This window comes from Fukomys damarensis, unplaced genomic scaffold (genome assembly GCF_012274545.1).
Source record: "Fukomys damarensis isolate Sample0158 unplaced genomic scaffold, DMR_v1.0_HiC HiC_scaffold_9, whole genome shotgun sequence".
NCBI lineage: Eukaryota > Metazoa > Chordata > Mammalia > Rodentia > Bathyergidae > Fukomys > Fukomys damarensis.
The window spans coordinates 15,762,752-15,780,598 of record NW_022900921.1 but is presented as its reverse complement, the minus strand read 5'-3'; the positions used below and the strand labels follow the sequence as shown (position 1 = coordinate 15,780,598).

Here is a 17,847-nt window from a genome sequence, read left to right as displayed (position 1 = left end):
CAAATGAGAATGGAAACAAGGGAGGAATGGGTAAGGAAAGAAGGGACCAAAAAAAGAGAAAATGCAAAGGAAAACATGGAAATGAAGCTTTTGTATATGGGGGGTGGGGGAAAAAAAGAGAATACTGCGTACAAATTCCTTATAGTGATTTATTAATGTATATTTAAAATGCATCAACAAATATTTTGCTAAATAAAACAAACAAAAAGTCTTCACAACTATGTTTTACAAATCCTTTCTCAGGAAGCTACTCAAGAATGTGCAACCAGAAACACACACAGAACTTCCCGGCCACACTAAGCCAGAGCTGCCTACCTTTCTACTGCTCTTCCTCAGCTGGGCAGTGATGGTAGGGAAGACTTCGAGCCCCAAAGCTGACGGGGCCCACACACAGGCACTGCTGGCAGCTAAAATCGGTATGGCTTGGGGACTGCAGCATGTGCTGAGGACCAACTTGGGGCCTAAAGGCACCATGAAGGTGTTCATTTCTAGCACTGGACACATCAAGCATACTAAAGATGGCAGTGTGCCACTTCACGAAATGCAAATTCAACATTTAATAGCAAAAGTAGCAGCAGCTCCAGATGATACAACTGGTCGTGGTACTACTTCCAATGTCCTTAACATCGGAGAGCTGCTGAAACAGGCAGATCTCTGAGGATCTTTATGCCAGAATTACTGAAGGTCTAGAAGCTGCACAGGAAAAGGCTCTGCAGTTTTGGGAACAAGTCAAAGTAAGGAGAGAGATGAACAGGGAAACACAGATGAAGCCAGAACATTTCTATGTACTAAAGTTCATGCTGAACTTGCAGATTTCCTAACAGAGGCTGTAGTAGATTCCATTTTGGCCATTAGAAAAAAAAAAAAGATGAACCTATTGACCTGTTCTCGGTTAAAATCATGCAAATGAAACATAAATCTGAAATTGATACAAGCTTAATCACAGGGCTTGTTTTGGACCATGGTGCCCAGAAATGCAAAATGTGTGCATCGTCATGTGCAATTTCTCCTTGGAATATGAGAAAACAGAAGTAAATTCTGGCTTTTTCTACAAGAGTGCAGAAGACAGAGGAAAAACTAGTAAGATCTGAAGGAAAATTAAATGAAGATAGAGTTTTTAAAAAATGGTAGAACTTGGGCCAGGGATTTAGCTCAGTGGTACCATGCCTGCATTGCAAGCACAAGGTTCTGCCTTGCAAAACAAGGTCCTGAGTTTCATCCCCAATACCAGGAAAAAAAAAAGGCAATGGTGATTCAAATAGAGGATTTGTTATTACTAATCAAAAATGAATTGATTATTTTCCTTGGATACTCTTGCAAAAGAAGGCACAGTAGCTCTGCAAAGGGCTACAAGGAGAAATATGGAGAGGCTGACTCTTGCTTGTGGTGGGGTGGCTCTAAATTCCTTTAATGACCTAAATTCTGACTTTCTGGGACATGCAGGACCAGTTTATGAGTATGCTTTGGGAGAAGTACTGAGAAATGTAACGATCCTCACTGTCACATGACTGGTCAAAGGACCATGTGAGCACCCCCTCACTCAAATCAAGGATGCAATGAGAGATGGCTTGAGGGCTGTCAAAAACACTATCGACAATGTCTTACTGGTTACCGGTGCTGGTGCGGTAGAAAGGGCGATGGAACAAGCGCTGATTAAACACAAGGAGAGAGTCAAAGGCCAGGCCCAGCTCGGAGTCCACATGTTTGGTCAGTTGCTCATTATTCCCGAGGTCCTTGCTCAGAACTCCAGCTTTGACCTTCAGGAAACAGATAAAATTCAAGTAGAGCATACAGAGTCAGGTGAATTTGTGGGTGTGGCCCATGAGCACAGGTGAGCCAGGCGTAGCTGCAGAAGTAGGCATGTGGGATAACTGTTGTGAAGAAACAGCTGCTTCGTCACTCCGACTGCCACAAATATACTCTTGGTCAACAAGATCCTGCGGGGTGGAATGTCCTCTCTGAAAAGCTGAACGGAAGCCTCCCTGGTATCACCTGAATCCTGAAGATTACAGGATGATCCTGAGGAACAGAGTTGTGGAATTTTTGTCCAAGCCTCAAATGATTTTCAAAGGAATTTTCTTTTTCCACATGAATAAAAGGAGAGAACCCTTGGCATCTATTCAAATTTTGATGCTGTGGAATTCTAATTACAGTACTTTTTAGTTGCACCGAAAGTATGCACAAAAAGCAGGTCCTCTTTACCCAGAAAACAAGTGGTTTTCTTTTAACTGTATCAACATAAAGTTATATGTTCTACCTTGTTTATTAAATATTCCTTGGGGGAAAAAAAAAACAAGGCAGGGGATTAGCTCAGTGGCACTGCGCCTGCCTTGCAAGCACAAGGTCCTGAATTCAATCCCAAGTACTGCAAAAACAAACAAAAAAGAATGTGCAACCAAAACTGGAAAGCACTGAAAGTGAGAAAAATTAAGTTGAGGTTAAAGGAGACACAACACAGGAGAGACAAAGGAAAATTTGAGACAACTGTGCAGGGAGACCAGAAATACAACACAAGTCCACAGTGGAGCAAAATGACTAAAGAGAATGTCAAGGGCTTTTGAAACTGTACTACTTTTTTGTGGTTGTTTTAAACTTGAGTGTGCCAAATGCTCCTGGTCCACCTTGTTCTCTGTTCTGGCTCTGTTCTCCATGCCAAGAATCCAAAAGGAGATGAGGAGACTTATTTTTCCCAAAAGCCAGATACGCAAATTAACTTAAAAGCAGAAAACACAGAGCAACAGAGCACCCCTTACAACATTCTTACTGACCACACAGTCCCTTCACAAAATATTATCGTGCAGAAGGCCCAGTCTTCCTAAAACTCATTCAGGTCCTTTCCCAGTGAGCCCCAAGTACTCGGCAAAGTGTCAGGAAAGCTGAAGCCAGAGACATTCAGTTAATCTTTCCAGCACTGTTTCTTAGCAGTGGAAATGCTGCCCCTTCTTTCTCTGGTGAGGTGTGTGCTGCTACCTATTTTTCAACTGTAAATAATATACAGTTATTTGTAAATAACTGTGAAGATAATACAAAAGTCAGGGTTCCACCTTATACCCATTAGAATAGCTGACGAGCATGAGAAAAAACTAGAACCTGAGCGACCTCCGGTGAGGAAGTAAAATGGTACAGCCACTATGGAATACGACAACTTCACAAAAAATCAAAAACAGAATTATTGTAAGATCCAAAAACTCTGCTTCAGGCGTTTACCAAAAGAACTAGAAGGCAAGTCTCAAAGAAATATTTGCCATTCATGTTCATTGCAACATTATTCACAAGAGCCAAGAGGTATAATATAAGCAACACAAATGTTCATTAACAGACTGATAAACAAAATGTGACACATAGACTATGATTCCATATTAAAAAGGTGAAGCTGGGCGCAGGGGCACACACCTGTAATCCCAGCCAGTTGGGAGCCTGAGGCAGAAGAATCACAAGTTCAAAGCCAGCCTGGGCAACTTAGCAAGACCATGTCTCTGAATGAATGAATAAATGAATGGCCTGGGGAGGCAGCTCAGTACTGCATGGTTCACAAAAGCAACACAAAGAATAACATAAAAAGTTAAGAAATTATGACATATGCTGCAACGTGGAAGGACCTTGAGGACTTTACGCTAAGTGAAATACCTCAGTCATACAAAGTTAAATACTGAATGATCCCACTTTGATGAGGTATCTAGAGCACATTCATGGAGACAGAAGACCGGAAGATGTCAGGGGAGTGGGAGAAGGGTAAGGGAGAGTTCTTTTTTTTTTTTTTTTTTTTTTTTTGGTACCGGGGATCAAACTCTGGTCCTTGCGCTTGCAAGGCAGACAGCAGAACCACTGAGCTAAATCCCTGGCCCGAGAGTTCTTAATGAATTTCACTTTTGCAAAGATTAAGAGTTGTGGCAATCGATTGCATAATGGTGTGAATGTAGTTAACCCCACTGAAATATACATTTCAAAACGGTTAAGACGGTAATGGCTATGTATATTTTACCACATTTTTTCAAAAGTAAAAACAAGAGGAGGAGTGGAAATGGTTACCTCTAGAAAGAAATCTGACACCATAATGGCTAACATGTTTTATCTGACCACTTGCCTGGGCAAAGGGGTGCCCAAGTATTTGGTCGAACTTATTCTGGGTGCTGCTGTGAGGGTGTTTTGAACATTTACATTTACAGCAGTGGACTTTGAGTAAAGTCGTTTACCCTCCATAATGTGGGTGGGCCTCATCTAATCAGATGAAGGCCTGAGTAAATAAAGGCCGGCCTGCGTCAGCAGACTGCCTTCAGACTGCACCTGCAACATCAGCCCTTTGCTCAAGCTGGACTGCTAGCACCCATAGGTCTCTATCTATGCTGCTGGTCCACCATACACATCTGAAACCTACCAGCTTCCATATTTATATGAGCCAGTTCTTTATAATAAGAATCTTTACTTACACACACACACACATACACATTGTGTGTTTCTCTGGGAAACCCTAATACAGGCACAATAGGGGGAAAATACAGTAGAAAGCTATTTCTACTTCTTATCCTGAGTGACAGGTACTCGAGTATTCTTTGATTTATATTTATGTTTTAGGTTTTTTAATGTGATTCTTTTCCCAACTAAAAACTTTAAAAATCTAAGATTGCAATAAGATCCATTTATTCACCACAATTCACATCTTATTAAAACTCTTCAAGATTTTCAATAAAATAAATAACCTGGACCTGATAAACAAATCTGCAGCCAGAGACTGTCAAAGTTTGGCAGATTTATGTGGATCATGGATGATGGATCCACAATGGGTCATCAGGAAAAATTAAGAGCTTTTGCAATGACATTATGAATGATAATAATCCCTCATGCTGCCCAGAGACAGGCCATCCAACGAGATAAATCGTGGCGTCATTTCAGAGCATGTATTTTTTTACCCTTATTTATCCTAGTCCTCTAATTTTAGGGTAAGTTCTAACTACTGAAAAACATTTATAAAGACCAGAACCATCATCACTTTTTCAACCTGTAGAAGGCCTATGATGGAGTAAGCACATAAAACTGGAGTGGGGGGGTGATTGTATAAGAAACATGATAGACCCCTTCAACACGTTAAAGTGCTTACCCAGCCTGGGTAAGTTTTAGCACCTCTCAATAAAACATCCTGAAGCCTTTAAAATCAAACTTGTATTTCAAAAGAAACATTATTTTTTTATTATAACTAGGAAAAAAGTGGAGTTGTCCAATAATATATAGTATGTATACATGCTACAAATTAGGATCAAAATGGATGCTACAGAAAGCAAAACAATTGTAGATTAGGCTAATTTCATGGCTATCTTTTGATATAAATCATTCCTAAGTACATATTTGAATTTGAATGTGTCGATTTCCAGTTACATGCACATAAATTCAAGTTTTTGTTTGGCTGGTTTCTTGAAAGAGAGTCTTATTATGTAGCTCAGTATATGTGGCCCAGGCCTTAAACTCACAATACCCCTGCTTCCCAAGTGCTGAGATTACAGGTTGTATAGCACACCTTGCAGCGAAATTTAAATATTTGGCCATCTGTGTGTGGCAAAATACAGAAAGCAACTTCAGAAGTTGTTAGACAAAACACATGACAAAAATATTTATCTTCTATGAAAACTTTAAAAATTCATTCTTAGAATATTACAAATATGCTTATTGCAGAGTCTGGATATTGTTTTTATTTAGTTACTTATTTTTTTGAGACAGGATCTGACCTTGAAGTGAAGGCTGGCCTTGAATTCACTACGTAGCAGAAGAGCCTGGCCTCAAAACTCAGTGATCCTCCTACCTCAGCTTCGTGAGTGCTGGGATTACAGGTGTGCGCCACCATGCCCGGCTTGGAAATTGTTTTTAAAGTTAGAAAAACCACTAGTAATCTTATTCTTGAAACTCCTAACGTGTTTTATGACTGAAAGGATATAATGATAGTAACAAGTACAGCACCCTGCCCTCAAAATGTGCTAAGGCATTTGATAAATCCAGAGCTACATTTGCAAATACTCTGTTCTAGTCATTTCCACAACAGATCTGTGGAAAAGCAGATATTCCTTTCACTTGACCATGAAAAGGAGTGAAGATCAGAAAGGTAATTTATTGCTATAGTTTGATTACTGAATGAATCCTGAGAGCGAGGGTAGTACCACTCAGACGTGATAGGAAAGATTCGTAGGTCAATGAGGATTTGCCCTTAAAGGGGATCGGGACCACCCATCTCCTCCCATCCTTGCTCTTCTGTCTCGTGTAAGCCACAACCTGTCTCCTGGTCTGCTCACCTCACCAGAAGCCCAAAGCAGTGGAGCCACTTGATCTCTCACAGCCAACTCCAGAATATTAAGCCAAAACATAATTCTTCTCTTCCAAAGTAAACCACATCAAGTATTTTGTTATAGTAACACAAAGATAACACATTTCCTACTAGTACCTAGGGAAATCATTATGAAAACCAGATTTTGTTTCTTTTCACTATACATTAGTTTGCCTTCAAGTAAAAAATACAAAAGCAAAAAACTTTAAGTAAAAAAAAAAAAAGCCTTGACTAGAGATTACACTAACATTAAAACCTACTGCCATACTGGTTTTTATTTGTGGCTTTTTGATATAGGCTCTCACTATGCAGTCCAGGCTGGCCATCTCAAGCTGCTTCTCTATTTTGGAAAGATCTTTACCAATTTTTACATCTGGGGCCTACAGCACTTAGATATAAACTTGTAAGTGGATACATGGTATAATATCTCATAGGGCCGGGGATTTAGCTCAGCAGTTCGGTGGCCTGCCTTGCAAGCGCAAGGACCCAACTTCAATAATAAAAAAATAAAATCACATAAACTTGAATGTTTTACACACTGAACTCATTAAAAGCACACCCTAAAGATTATACACAACTGCTTGGGGGTTAGCTCAGTGGCACAGTGCCTACCTGGCAAGCCTGAGATCCTGAATTCGATACCCTGTACAGGAAAAAAAAAAAAAAAAAAAAAAAAGAGATTATATACAACTTATAGCATACCAGAAATATACTGTTTTATATAAACTGTTGTTCACTGATTGATGCAATGCAATAAATGTTGCCCAAAGAGAATGCCTAACTCCTGCATTAGTGCTCTGTGGAACACAATGTGTGGCTGTTAGTGCAGTGTCCTGAGGACTCTGGGGTGGGGGCTCCTTGACCAAGTTCAATGATCCAGAGTCAATAATGGAAGGGACAAGAACCGTGTCCAGGAATGCTCTGCTGGTTTGTGGAGGTCCATATGATAAGAGAATCAGGACGCGGCTGTGATCAGGATATGAACAGGGCATATGAGTAATACAATGAGAAAAATATGCACTAGGTTTCTGTTCGGAGGTACAAATACGGAGAGAATGGGGAAAAACCCCATGTAACAATATAGTATGTGAACTTTTTGGCTTATATACAAATAGAAATATCAAAAGATGTCAAGATTAAACACAAAAAGGTCAGGAAGGTGGCACACACAGGTAATCCCAGAACCCTGGGAGGCTGAGGCAGCAGCTCAGGCACCTTAGCAAGACTGTCTCAAAATAAGAAAAATTCTAAAAAAGGACTACGGAACTGGGCATGGTGGCACACACCTGTAATCCCAGCACTTGGGAGGCTGAGGCAGGAGGATTGCTGGGTGTTCGAGACAGGCCTGAGCTACATAGTGTGACACTGTCTCAAATAATTAAATAAATAATTAAATAAATAAATAAATAAGGACTAAAGATGTAGCTCAATGTGAAGGACTTAGATTCTATCTCCAGTAACATACACACACACACACACACACACACACACACACACACACACACATACACAAATACTGAGGAACTCTTCCAGATTGAATATAAAACAGCATGGTAACGAATTTCAAGAATTCTGGCTGGGTATGAGTTCACACACCTGTCAACACAGCACTTGCGAAGCTGAGGAAGAAGGATAATCACGAGTTCAAGGCCAGCCTGAACTACATACTAAGACACCGTTTCAAAGAAAAAAAAAAAAAAATTCTGGGATGACCACAGCTACAAAGGACATCAGTGGGACAAGTGATGACATCTGAAATCTATAAATTCATATGAAAGAAAAACTAATTTCTTGATTTTGTTATCTCATGCATTATACAGGAGTATACTCTTAGGTTCAGAAAACATACTCTTAAGTATATACACTAAGTGTTAGAGCTTACATCTAGATGTCCCCCAAAGCCGCATCCACTGAGGTGGGCTTTCAGAGGATTATATTAAGAGATTAAGATTCATAGCTGACTGGTTATTAGGAAGTGGGATACGGTCAGAGGCCAGGCAGTGGGAAGGTGACCCACCAGGAAGTAAAGTATCTCCCTCCCCCATTCCTCCTTTTGCTCTCAGCTTCTTATCTGCCGCAAGGCATGATTTATGTACTCAGAACAACTTTTTTCTAAAAATGAAATTTCAAAATCCATAGTTTAAAAAAAAAAAAACGATCTTCTCGCCTTTTGGCTAAGATCAAGTGTAAAAAGACAATCTTTAGGGCAGGACATTTAGCTCAGCGGCACTACACCTACCTAGCAAGTACAAGGTCCTGAGTTCAATCTCCAGTACCAAAAAAAACAAAAAGGCAACCTTTGGAACAGAGAACAAATTTCAGCTGGAAAAAAAAAAAAAAAGTACATAATAATGTGTATTAAAGAGCTGGCCCTGGTGGCACATGCCTGTAATCCAAGCACTCAAGAGGCTGTACCAAGAGAATCACTGTGCGTTCAAGGCCATCGTTAGCTCCATAGTGAGTTCAAAGCCAGTCTGAACTACATAATGAGATCATATCTCAAAAAAAAAAAAAAAAATCAAAAATATTATGCTACTCTGTGAGCAAAGAAGAGTGGTGAAAAGTATAAATACATATTCATATGCTACAGCAGCATTTTTTTTCTGACACAGGGCCTCAATATGCAGTTCAGCTGAACTCACTCCATAGCCCAGGCTGGCCTTGAACTCATGGTAATCTTCCTGCCTCAGCATCCGAAGTGGTGGAATTACAGGTGCACACCACCACACGTGGAAAGAGCATATTCTAAAATATTCAGAGTACAGTGGCACCTCACTTAACAAAATTAATTCTTTCCACAATCTTGATTGCAAAAAGAATTGGATGAAAACCAAATCCAATTCAATGTGTAGGTTCAACATGGACCTTATGGTGAAATTTGATTCAGTTCTCACCCAATTTGGTTTTTGACCAGAATTATAGAAATAATTGTTTGTGAACCTAGGCACCATTGTGTGTCTAGAAATAAAAGCAAGGAACTGATCAACACTGGTTTCTTGCAAAGATGGAAAAGAGGCAGTTAGAAAAGAATGAGAAAAAAAAATGAGAAAAAGGGGTTTTACTTTCTGAAATTGTTCAACATTGTACTACATGAATGGTAGCAAGTAAAACCCAGCATGCTTTAATTCAGTGGCTGTCAAACCCAAATGTCATGTCGCTAGTCTTAGAAGCACTCAGGAAATATTTTTTAAAAGGTTACCAAGCCTCACTATTTCATGAGTCCAGGGTAATTCAATAAAAGTAAATATTCCCTGGTTAATTCCACAATTGTTAATTTAACCAAATTACACAAATCTGACCCACTCTAATCCTCAGTAAATTAGCAAATTACAAATACTGAGTCCAGTGAGAATAAAAGCATATTGTGGGAAAATATTTCAAAAGTGAAATCAGAGTATCTGCGCTGGACCCTGAATAAAGGATACCAAATCATGCACTCCACCCGTGTGAATTCCTTATTAGGACCTAAAGGTTCCACGGTAAGGTCACCTGGAGCGCTGCGTAACGCAGGTTCTGTGGCAGGCCGCTCCAGCGTCCCGGAGCTCCAGCCTCCGCTGGGGACCGGGGTCAGGCCCACAGTTGTGGTCCACTTCCACCCTCCGTCGCCGCTGGTGGGCTCCAGGGGCCAGCACGGGGGTTCTCCAGACGACACAGTACAGGGAAGGCCTCCTGGACCCGGGACCCCACCGCCGGGGCCGAGACCCGATTGCCCAAGTCCCAGGAGCCTCCCCGCGAAGGCCTAGGGGTAGTGTGTGCCTGCGGGCTTCCGTCGGCCCGGCTAGGGTCTCGGGCTCTCACTCACCACAGAGCCGCGCAGGCGGAAGTGAGGCCGAAGCAGCAGCGTGCCCCCCGGAAGCTTACCTACAGAGGCGGGGACTTCTACCAGCTGCTGGCTGTGTCCTACAAACAGCTGATGCAGATCTATAACGCTTGGCAGAGGCGGCAGAAGCAGCATAAGTGCCTGTGTAAAGCCAAGGAGGCGCCGTACTCTGCTGGAGAAGCCAGAGGTGAGGACATACCTTCGGGACAGGTTCATCCTGCCCGAGATGGTGGGCATCTCGAGGTCTACGATGGACGCTTCTACCACATGCAGATCAAGCCGGAGAAGATCAGCCACTACTGGAGTGAGTCCTCTATCACAAGCCCGGAAGCGTGGCGGGCCCAGCATTGATCCGGCTCACCCTTCCCGTTTCAGCCCCCTCCTGTAGCCAATAAAGGCACCACACCCACCCGCCACGCACAGACTAGAGTCACCTATTATGCAGTATACTCTACATTCTGCAGAAGGAACATTCTATGTAAAGGTATCACAAGATTATATACTTTTTAGATGATCAGTTGTTACAAGTAGATAAAGTATTACTCAATTTCAAGTGGTGCGTCATCCATCTTAATTTTTTTGTGCTTTTACTCCAACATACGTCAACCATTTTTTCCCATGCATTAGATGTCACAAGAATTGTTTTTTTTAATTAATGAAGGAAACCAAGTGTGGTAGCACACACCTGTAATCTCAGCTACTGGAGAGGCTGACAGCATGAAGATTGCCAACTGAGTCCAATTTAGACTGTCTTGAAATTTAAAAAAAAAGGACTGGGGACATAGCACAGTGCTAAATCACCCCTGTGTTTGATGCCCAGTACAGAAAAATAAATAAATAAATAAATAAATAAATAATAATTCAACGTATCAAAAAAGAATTAGATAATTATTCCTTCCATTTAAAAGGATAACTAAATACAAGGAAACCAATGATTACATGCCAACAGAACATATTTATTATTCATGAGCAGTCAAGACTAACAAGGGCCATTATTATAACCACATATGAAATATCACTTAGCAACATGGAATGAAAAGGACAGTTATATATTTATATTTTAAAAATACACATACACACCCTCGAGTGCTTAACATATACTGCTACAAAAGCAGGAGGCATCAGGCTGCAGAAGTTCTGCTATACATAACATGTTGAACTATCTCAAGCATAAAAACTATACTTAAGTTGCAAAAATAAAGTTTCTTTCTTCAAACATTTGATCTGAGCTCAAGCAAATAATGAACAATGATTTTATTACAATTTCACACTTAAAAATAATCAACATACAATAGTCAACAGCTGCAAAAAAAAAAAAACCCTGAAAACATGAAAGTTGTAGGAGTGAACAATGCATTTCATCCAAAATAAGTTTACAGCAGATGTTTCATCCTGGCTCTCAGATATTTAACAATCTTAACTTTATTTGAACCACAAGCCAGAAAAAAAATGATAAAGAGAAAAATCATTAATGCGAACAAGGCATCAATGCCCTTTAAGTTTCTGCATATAATTTCACTAGTGCAAGAGCATCATTTACCTGAAAAACTGAGTCATAACTGAAGAATACTCATACAAAACTATTTCCTTTTCTTTAAAAAGTGCCACATACCATACTTTTCATTAAAACAAAAAAACCACAAATACACACAAACTAATGAAAAACTGTCTGTCTCCATCTCTTATCAATGAGGAAAGGCCAGAGTGATTCTTTAATTCCAATTCGAAATGGTGTTCGCTGGCCAATGCCCAAGGTCTCCAACTTGGAGCAGTCAAGCTGAGCATTTCTTGGTCGTTGTGCTCCTATGACAGGACTGTCAGTAATCTTTAAAGAAAAATACAAACAAAAAAAAGACAAGTGAACAAAGAGTCATATCTTGAGACTATATCTTTATTTCATTTTGCCCTTAGCGTAAGAAACCTGATTTAAACATCCCTGGGAAATGTCTGCCACCATCAAGACAGTATATTTTCTAAATCTTCAGAATTTATAGACTTCGCTACAGACCAACAGTTTAGAAAGTTTACAACATATTTCACATTGATTAGTGCTGAGAAGGGATGTTATCTAATATATCCAATATCGAAAAAATACTATCAATGATATACACACAAGAACCTGGACTTTCAAGAAGCCAAGTTTCAAATGCCATGAACTTACAGGTCTTAAGTGACTGCTGGGGAGGTTGAAAGCATCTGCGATTGCACACGCCATTTCATACTTAGTCATCTGCTCATTGCCAGACCAGTGGAATGTTCCCTTAATTGATGGATCCTAAGAACAAGGTCACAAAAAATTCAATAGTTTCAAATTTTTGAGTTTAGTGGGAGGATAGGTTTAACAATAAACTAATCCAAAAGGTCAGAAGGTCAGGCGTGGTGGTGCACACCTGTAATCCCAGCACTTGGGAGGCAGAGGCAGGAGAATCACTGTGAACTCCAGACCAACCTGGGCTACATAGTGAGTTCCAAGTCAGTCTCAACTACATAGTGAGACCCTGTCTCAAAAAACCAAATAAATAAATAAATAAATGCATACATACATACCCAATAAAAGGTCAAAGAACTATGAAGCAACTGTCCTATTTTGGAAGACTATCCACAAAATATAAGAAATTCCTAAAAATAGTTCCCAGCCAAACATAAAAAGCAGCAACTAGAATTTAGCCTTACAAAAATGTTTAAAGCAGAAATATAAAAAGATCCATTTGCATTTAATTGGTGGGAATCCTAACAATGATTATAAAGATTTTTATGGAAACAATCCAATGAGTATTTTGAATTATCCTAAGCCAAAAACAAAACTTAATGGAACCATTTTTCAAAATAAACTAAAGGTATAATAAGCAAATTTTTGTGTGCTTGGCAAGCACAAGGTCCTGAGTTTGATTCCCAATACCAAAAAAAAAAAAAAAAATTATGTATTAAGAAACTTATGGGGGGGGCACTAGAGATGTAGCTCAGCAGAACAGTACTTGCCTGGCAAGTGTGAGATCCTGCATTTGATCCCAGGTACCTCCCCAAAAAACAATTTATTAATACTCTAAATCAGTACCTAATCTTACAGATACTCTACTTAGTGCCTACTTGCTGAAATTTTTTGGGGGGGAGGGGGACAGGGGCTTGAACTCGGGTCCTTGCGCTTGCAAGGCAGCCCACCAATGAACTGCTGAGCTAAATCCCCGGCGCATGAAATGTTTAAAATTAACTACTATAGAAATATCTTTTTTAAAAAATCCAAAGGGTGATCAAAATGTACAATTTTTTAATTATAGTAAAAGAGAAATTGCCATTAATCCTTCTCAAAATACTTCCTCCCTTACTATGAACACACTTCACCCATCATTCTTGCCATTTTCTGAAGCAGTGCTTGGAATCCTTTCTTGAGTGTCTTTACCAGGTGCGATCACAAATGCCACCAAGTGCCATCCAATGGAAAGATGGGCTTGTAAAAACATTGTGGTGCTGGGCTGGGGATTTAGCTCAGTGGTGCCACCGCCTCACAAGCACAAGGTCCTGAGTTTGATCCCCAGTACGAAAACAAAAACAAAAACAAAAAAAACACATTATGGTATGTCTTCAATCCACCTTACAAAACGGATCTGGCACAGTGGGACGTCCCAAAATTCAAAATCATCACAAAACATATAAGTTTTGAATTGTTTCAGGACATCAAAGAAGCTGAATTAATATATCGATGAAAGGGGACTTGAGAACTACTTCAGAAAGGGACAATAGCACAGGAATAAGTGTTCAAAACAAGGAGTATTTTAAGGTGAGACCAATAGCAATGCAATTTGTTGAAATAAAACTTTTAAACATTCACCATATTTTATCACGCCTCATATTAATTGTGGCTAAAGTGAAAAATTCCTATATTCTTGTTTGGCACTATGCGTAACTTAATCAGAAAAACAAATCTTAAAGCCAGGCGTGATGGCACACACCTGTAATTCCCAGCACTCTGCAGGCTGAGGCAGAAGGATTGCTGCAAATTCAAGACCACCTGGGCTACACAGTGATTTGTCAGGTCAGTCTCAACTACATAGTGAGACCCTGTCTCAAAAACCAAAAATAAATAGATAAATAAATTAATAAAACTTAAAAGGTATTAGCTGATGCATTTCTTTCCTAGAGAGCACATATAAGGTGTCTTTACCCTGTAATAAAACCTGTAGTATGCAACAAACAAATGCAAACACAAGAGCCTAATTATTTTCATTCTTCATGAATATAGTCTACTCCCTATAAATTTTTAGTCTCCCTCTGAAACACTCCAAGTTTAGATATAAAAATGGGCCTTTACCACAATGGAAATTAAGACCTTCCCTTCCAAAGAGTCTTTCTTACCAGCATCCTCTTCTCTGCCAGCTGTCGACACACACAGGCTACATCTTTGACATGAGTGGGAAACCTCTGCTGCCAGTGGTCCATGTTTGCTGACTTGTTGCTGAACTGCACTTTATCAAACATAACACTTACAGCACTTTCTTCAAGCTTTTCAACCTCCCCATATAGAACAGGAATTCTCAAAACAGCAGCTCCTAGAGATAAACACATGCAGAATTTTAAAGCTGAATGGTTCTTTCATAAGTTTTGGTAGTATACGAAACAGTATCAAAGTACAAACCCTGCCTGTTAATAAAAATATGCCAAAATAACACAGTTCACCTATGGTGCCAAATTAATAAATATGACCTTGACTATTTTTAAAGTATGTTCCATCAACAGGGATACTTTTAGATACAATGCCTACATTAACATAATTGTCAAAAATAAGACATATCATGGCAACTAGATGCAATGGATAATCCTAATAAAAGCAATAAAGAATATGGGGGGACAAATGGAAAAATTCCCATACAGACTATATATTTGATGACAATGCCATGTTAATGTTAAATTTCCTGCATGTGATAACTACACTGTAACATTCTTGAAATATTTTGGGGTTATATTTAAAAGGTTTGGCAAAAGTATACATATAAAACAAACAGGCCAAAACTTAGTGCTGAATATACGTGAGGCATTTGTGTTTACACCCATTGATATTTTATGTGTAACATTACATTTTTGGGGAGGAACTGCTACATGTATGTAGTGTATCTTGATCGCTTTCCATTCTCTCTCCCTCCCTACTTTCTTTTTCCCTCTTCCCCCGTTATGGTTTGGGCCTAGATGTCCCCCCACAGCCTCATGTGGTCACAGGCTTCATGTAGAGTATGTGAAGCTGGAATTGATTAATGATGCAAAGCTAGGCTCAAAGGCACTAGGATTAAGGGTGTCAGTGCTACCAGCCTAAGTAGTCTGAATAAAAGCGGCAGGGAGACGCTGCTAACTCTCTTGTTACTGTTACTCTCCTTACCTTGCTGCCTGTGTGCCACACTGTTTCTGCTCTGCCATGCCTGTTTGTCATCTCTGCCTTGGAGCTGGCCAATTATGTACTGAAACTTCTATGAACTGTAAGCCAAATAAATGCCTTCCCCTTTAACTTTGGGTGTCTGGTAATATAACACATCCCAATTCCCTTTCTCCATTTCCAAAAGGTCTGCCTTTATTTACATTTCAAGTTTTTCATGTATGAAAAACCACGCTATTTAATTTTCTCATTTACATTGTCTTAGAACCAATGATGAAGGAATTTTGAGAATTCAGATTCCATAGTACTTGCTGCTGAGAGGTTATAAGAGTCTTTGGATAACTGGCATTTTGTTTTTTTTTTTTTAATACTGTGAATCAAACTCAGGCCCTTGTGCTTAACCGGCATTGTAAATGCAAGTAAACAAACATTTTCTTTTATAATTAAATTATTAGATAAGGAAACATTAAACTATTACTAGAGTTTAGATACTGTGTCTCTTCCATACTTCCATGCTGGAAAATTAATCACCAGTACAAAAGTACTGGGATGTGCATCTTCTTCAAAAATATTTAGGTTGTAGGGTCCCCACCTTCTTAGATGGATTAGTGGCATATTTATGAAACAGTCTGACCGAGGGAGCTCGTCCTTCTTACTCTCATTTTACTGTCATGTGAGGACCAGCAGCAAAACGGCCCTCGAACACATGCAGGCATCTTGGCCTTTTCCATACAAAAACCACATTTCATGCTTACCTCGAGACAGCATTAAGAGGGCTTCCATTCTTTTTTTTTAAATTTCTTTCAAAAATTGTTATAATTTGTTATAATTTCATTGTTTTAAATTTTTTAAAAATTTTTTTCAGGGTTATATTTATGCACAAATATAGGAAAAATGAAAAACCAAGCATAAGAGAATACCTCAATCTAGCAGAATACTTCAATCTAAGAGAAATTATGCTGCATTTTTTTTGAAAGATTACAAAAATCAGCACTATAGGATTTGTTTTCTATATACAAAGATGCGTATATATACAATGCAGAGGGAAAAAGTTGAGAATCCAGAGTACTTATCCTTTAAGGACCTTAAAAATTACTTTCCTTTTTATCAACTATGTTTTCTAACTTTATTTATATTGCCTTTTTCAATTAAAAACATTTAACTAAAAACCTGCCCTCAAAAACAGAGGCTAAAATGGGTCTTACCTAAATTATTCTCCAGAACAGCCTTTTCTCCTTCCAATTTTGTTTTGCCATACAAATTTAGGGGAGCTGGTATGTCTTCCTCCCTGTAAGGTGGATTTGTTCCATCAAACACATAATCTGAGCTAATGTAGATGAGAAATGCTCCAACTGCAGCTAACAACAACAAAAAAAATCTATTAAATTTTCACATCATTATTATTCTTAGTGGAACTTAGAAAAGTTTGTTCTACATGAACAAATCCCTTCTAAATTATCTACAAAACTTTAGCCTTCAAAATCTCAGTGATTATTTAATATTTTATGAATATTTTATAAAGTCATCATTACCTGCTTCCTTTGCTAAATTCCCAGAAGCATCCACATTAAGCTGAGAAGCAGCATCTGGCTGATTCTCCACAACATCTGGTCTTCTCTCTGCTGCACAATGTACTATGACATGAGGCTGGAAGTTAAACATTGATGTATTTTTAACCCAAAATGGAATAAAACAGAGGAACTACAGCTTTCCTAGAGAAAATGAAGTCAGAAAAAAATGTTTCTTAAATCAGCATTCCTTCAACTAAGAATACTCCCCACACGGAGTATGAAGGAATGAACCAAAAGCCTTGTGTGCAGCAACATCCCCAGCTCTTTTTATTTAGGGTGTTTGTTGCCAAATTGCCTGGACTGGCCTTGAACTTGCAATTCTGCCTCAGCTTTGCACGTAGCTGGGACTTCAGGCAGGAACCACTGTGCACAGCAGTGATTTTTAGTATAGTTCTGTCACACTTGCTTTCCCCATCAAGATTCAAAGTTCTTGGAAATACATATATGTAAGTCTTGAAAATGAAAGAGCAATTTAGTAATTCCTAAACAAAATCGGGGGCTGGGGGACTATTTCAGTTCAAAAGAAGTTTCACTTCCCAATCTGGAAAGAAGAGAGTTGCCATATTGTAATTAATATGAAAGATCATGGTGGTACACATCTGTAATCCCAGCACTCTGGGCAGCTGATGATGCAGGACTACAAGTTCACGCCCAGACTGGGCAATTGATGAGATCCTGTTGCAAAATTTTAAAAATAAAAAGTTGTGGGGCCAGGTACTTAACGCAAGCCCAAGGACCTGAGTTCCATTTCTGATACCACACAAAAAAAAAAAAATAATAAAAATAAAAA

General features: G+C 39.2%; 2 protein-coding genes and 1 pseudogene across 2 annotated transcripts in view; 2 read left to right on the top strand and 1 right to left on the bottom strand.

Annotated features, from left to right (window-relative positions):
- Positions 1-220: 220 nt before the first annotated feature.
- On the top strand, positions 221-1,970 carry LOC104861000 (annotated as a pseudogene).
- A 1,161-nt stretch (positions 1,971-3,131) lies between these two features.
- Positions 3,132-10,735, top strand: LOC104861001. Its single transcript, XM_010622321.3, is given in 5 exon segments — positions 3,132-3,222; positions 6,605-6,710; positions 9,818-10,295; positions 10,297-10,360; positions 10,363-10,735. Coding segments are annotated over 5 exon segments (855 nt in total). The 3' UTR covers positions 10,479-10,735.
- Positions 10,736-11,062: 327 nt separating this feature from the next.
- Mat2b (methionine adenosyltransferase 2B) overlaps positions 11,063-17,847 on the bottom strand; it is a 14,295-nt gene continuing 7,510 nt past the window's right edge. Inside the window, exons 3-7 of the mRNA XM_010622237.3 lie at positions 17,019-17,133; positions 16,692-16,844; positions 14,478-14,671; positions 12,289-12,402; positions 11,063-11,952 (exon numbers count right to left, since the gene is read on the bottom strand). Of these exons, the coding sequence (XP_010620539.1) occupies positions 11,782-11,952; positions 12,289-12,402; positions 14,478-14,671; positions 16,692-16,844; positions 17,019-17,133 (747 nt within the window). The 3' untranslated portion in view covers positions 11,063-11,781. The remainder of the gene's footprint in view (positions 11,953-12,288; positions 12,403-14,477; positions 14,672-16,691; positions 16,845-17,018; positions 17,134-17,847) is intronic.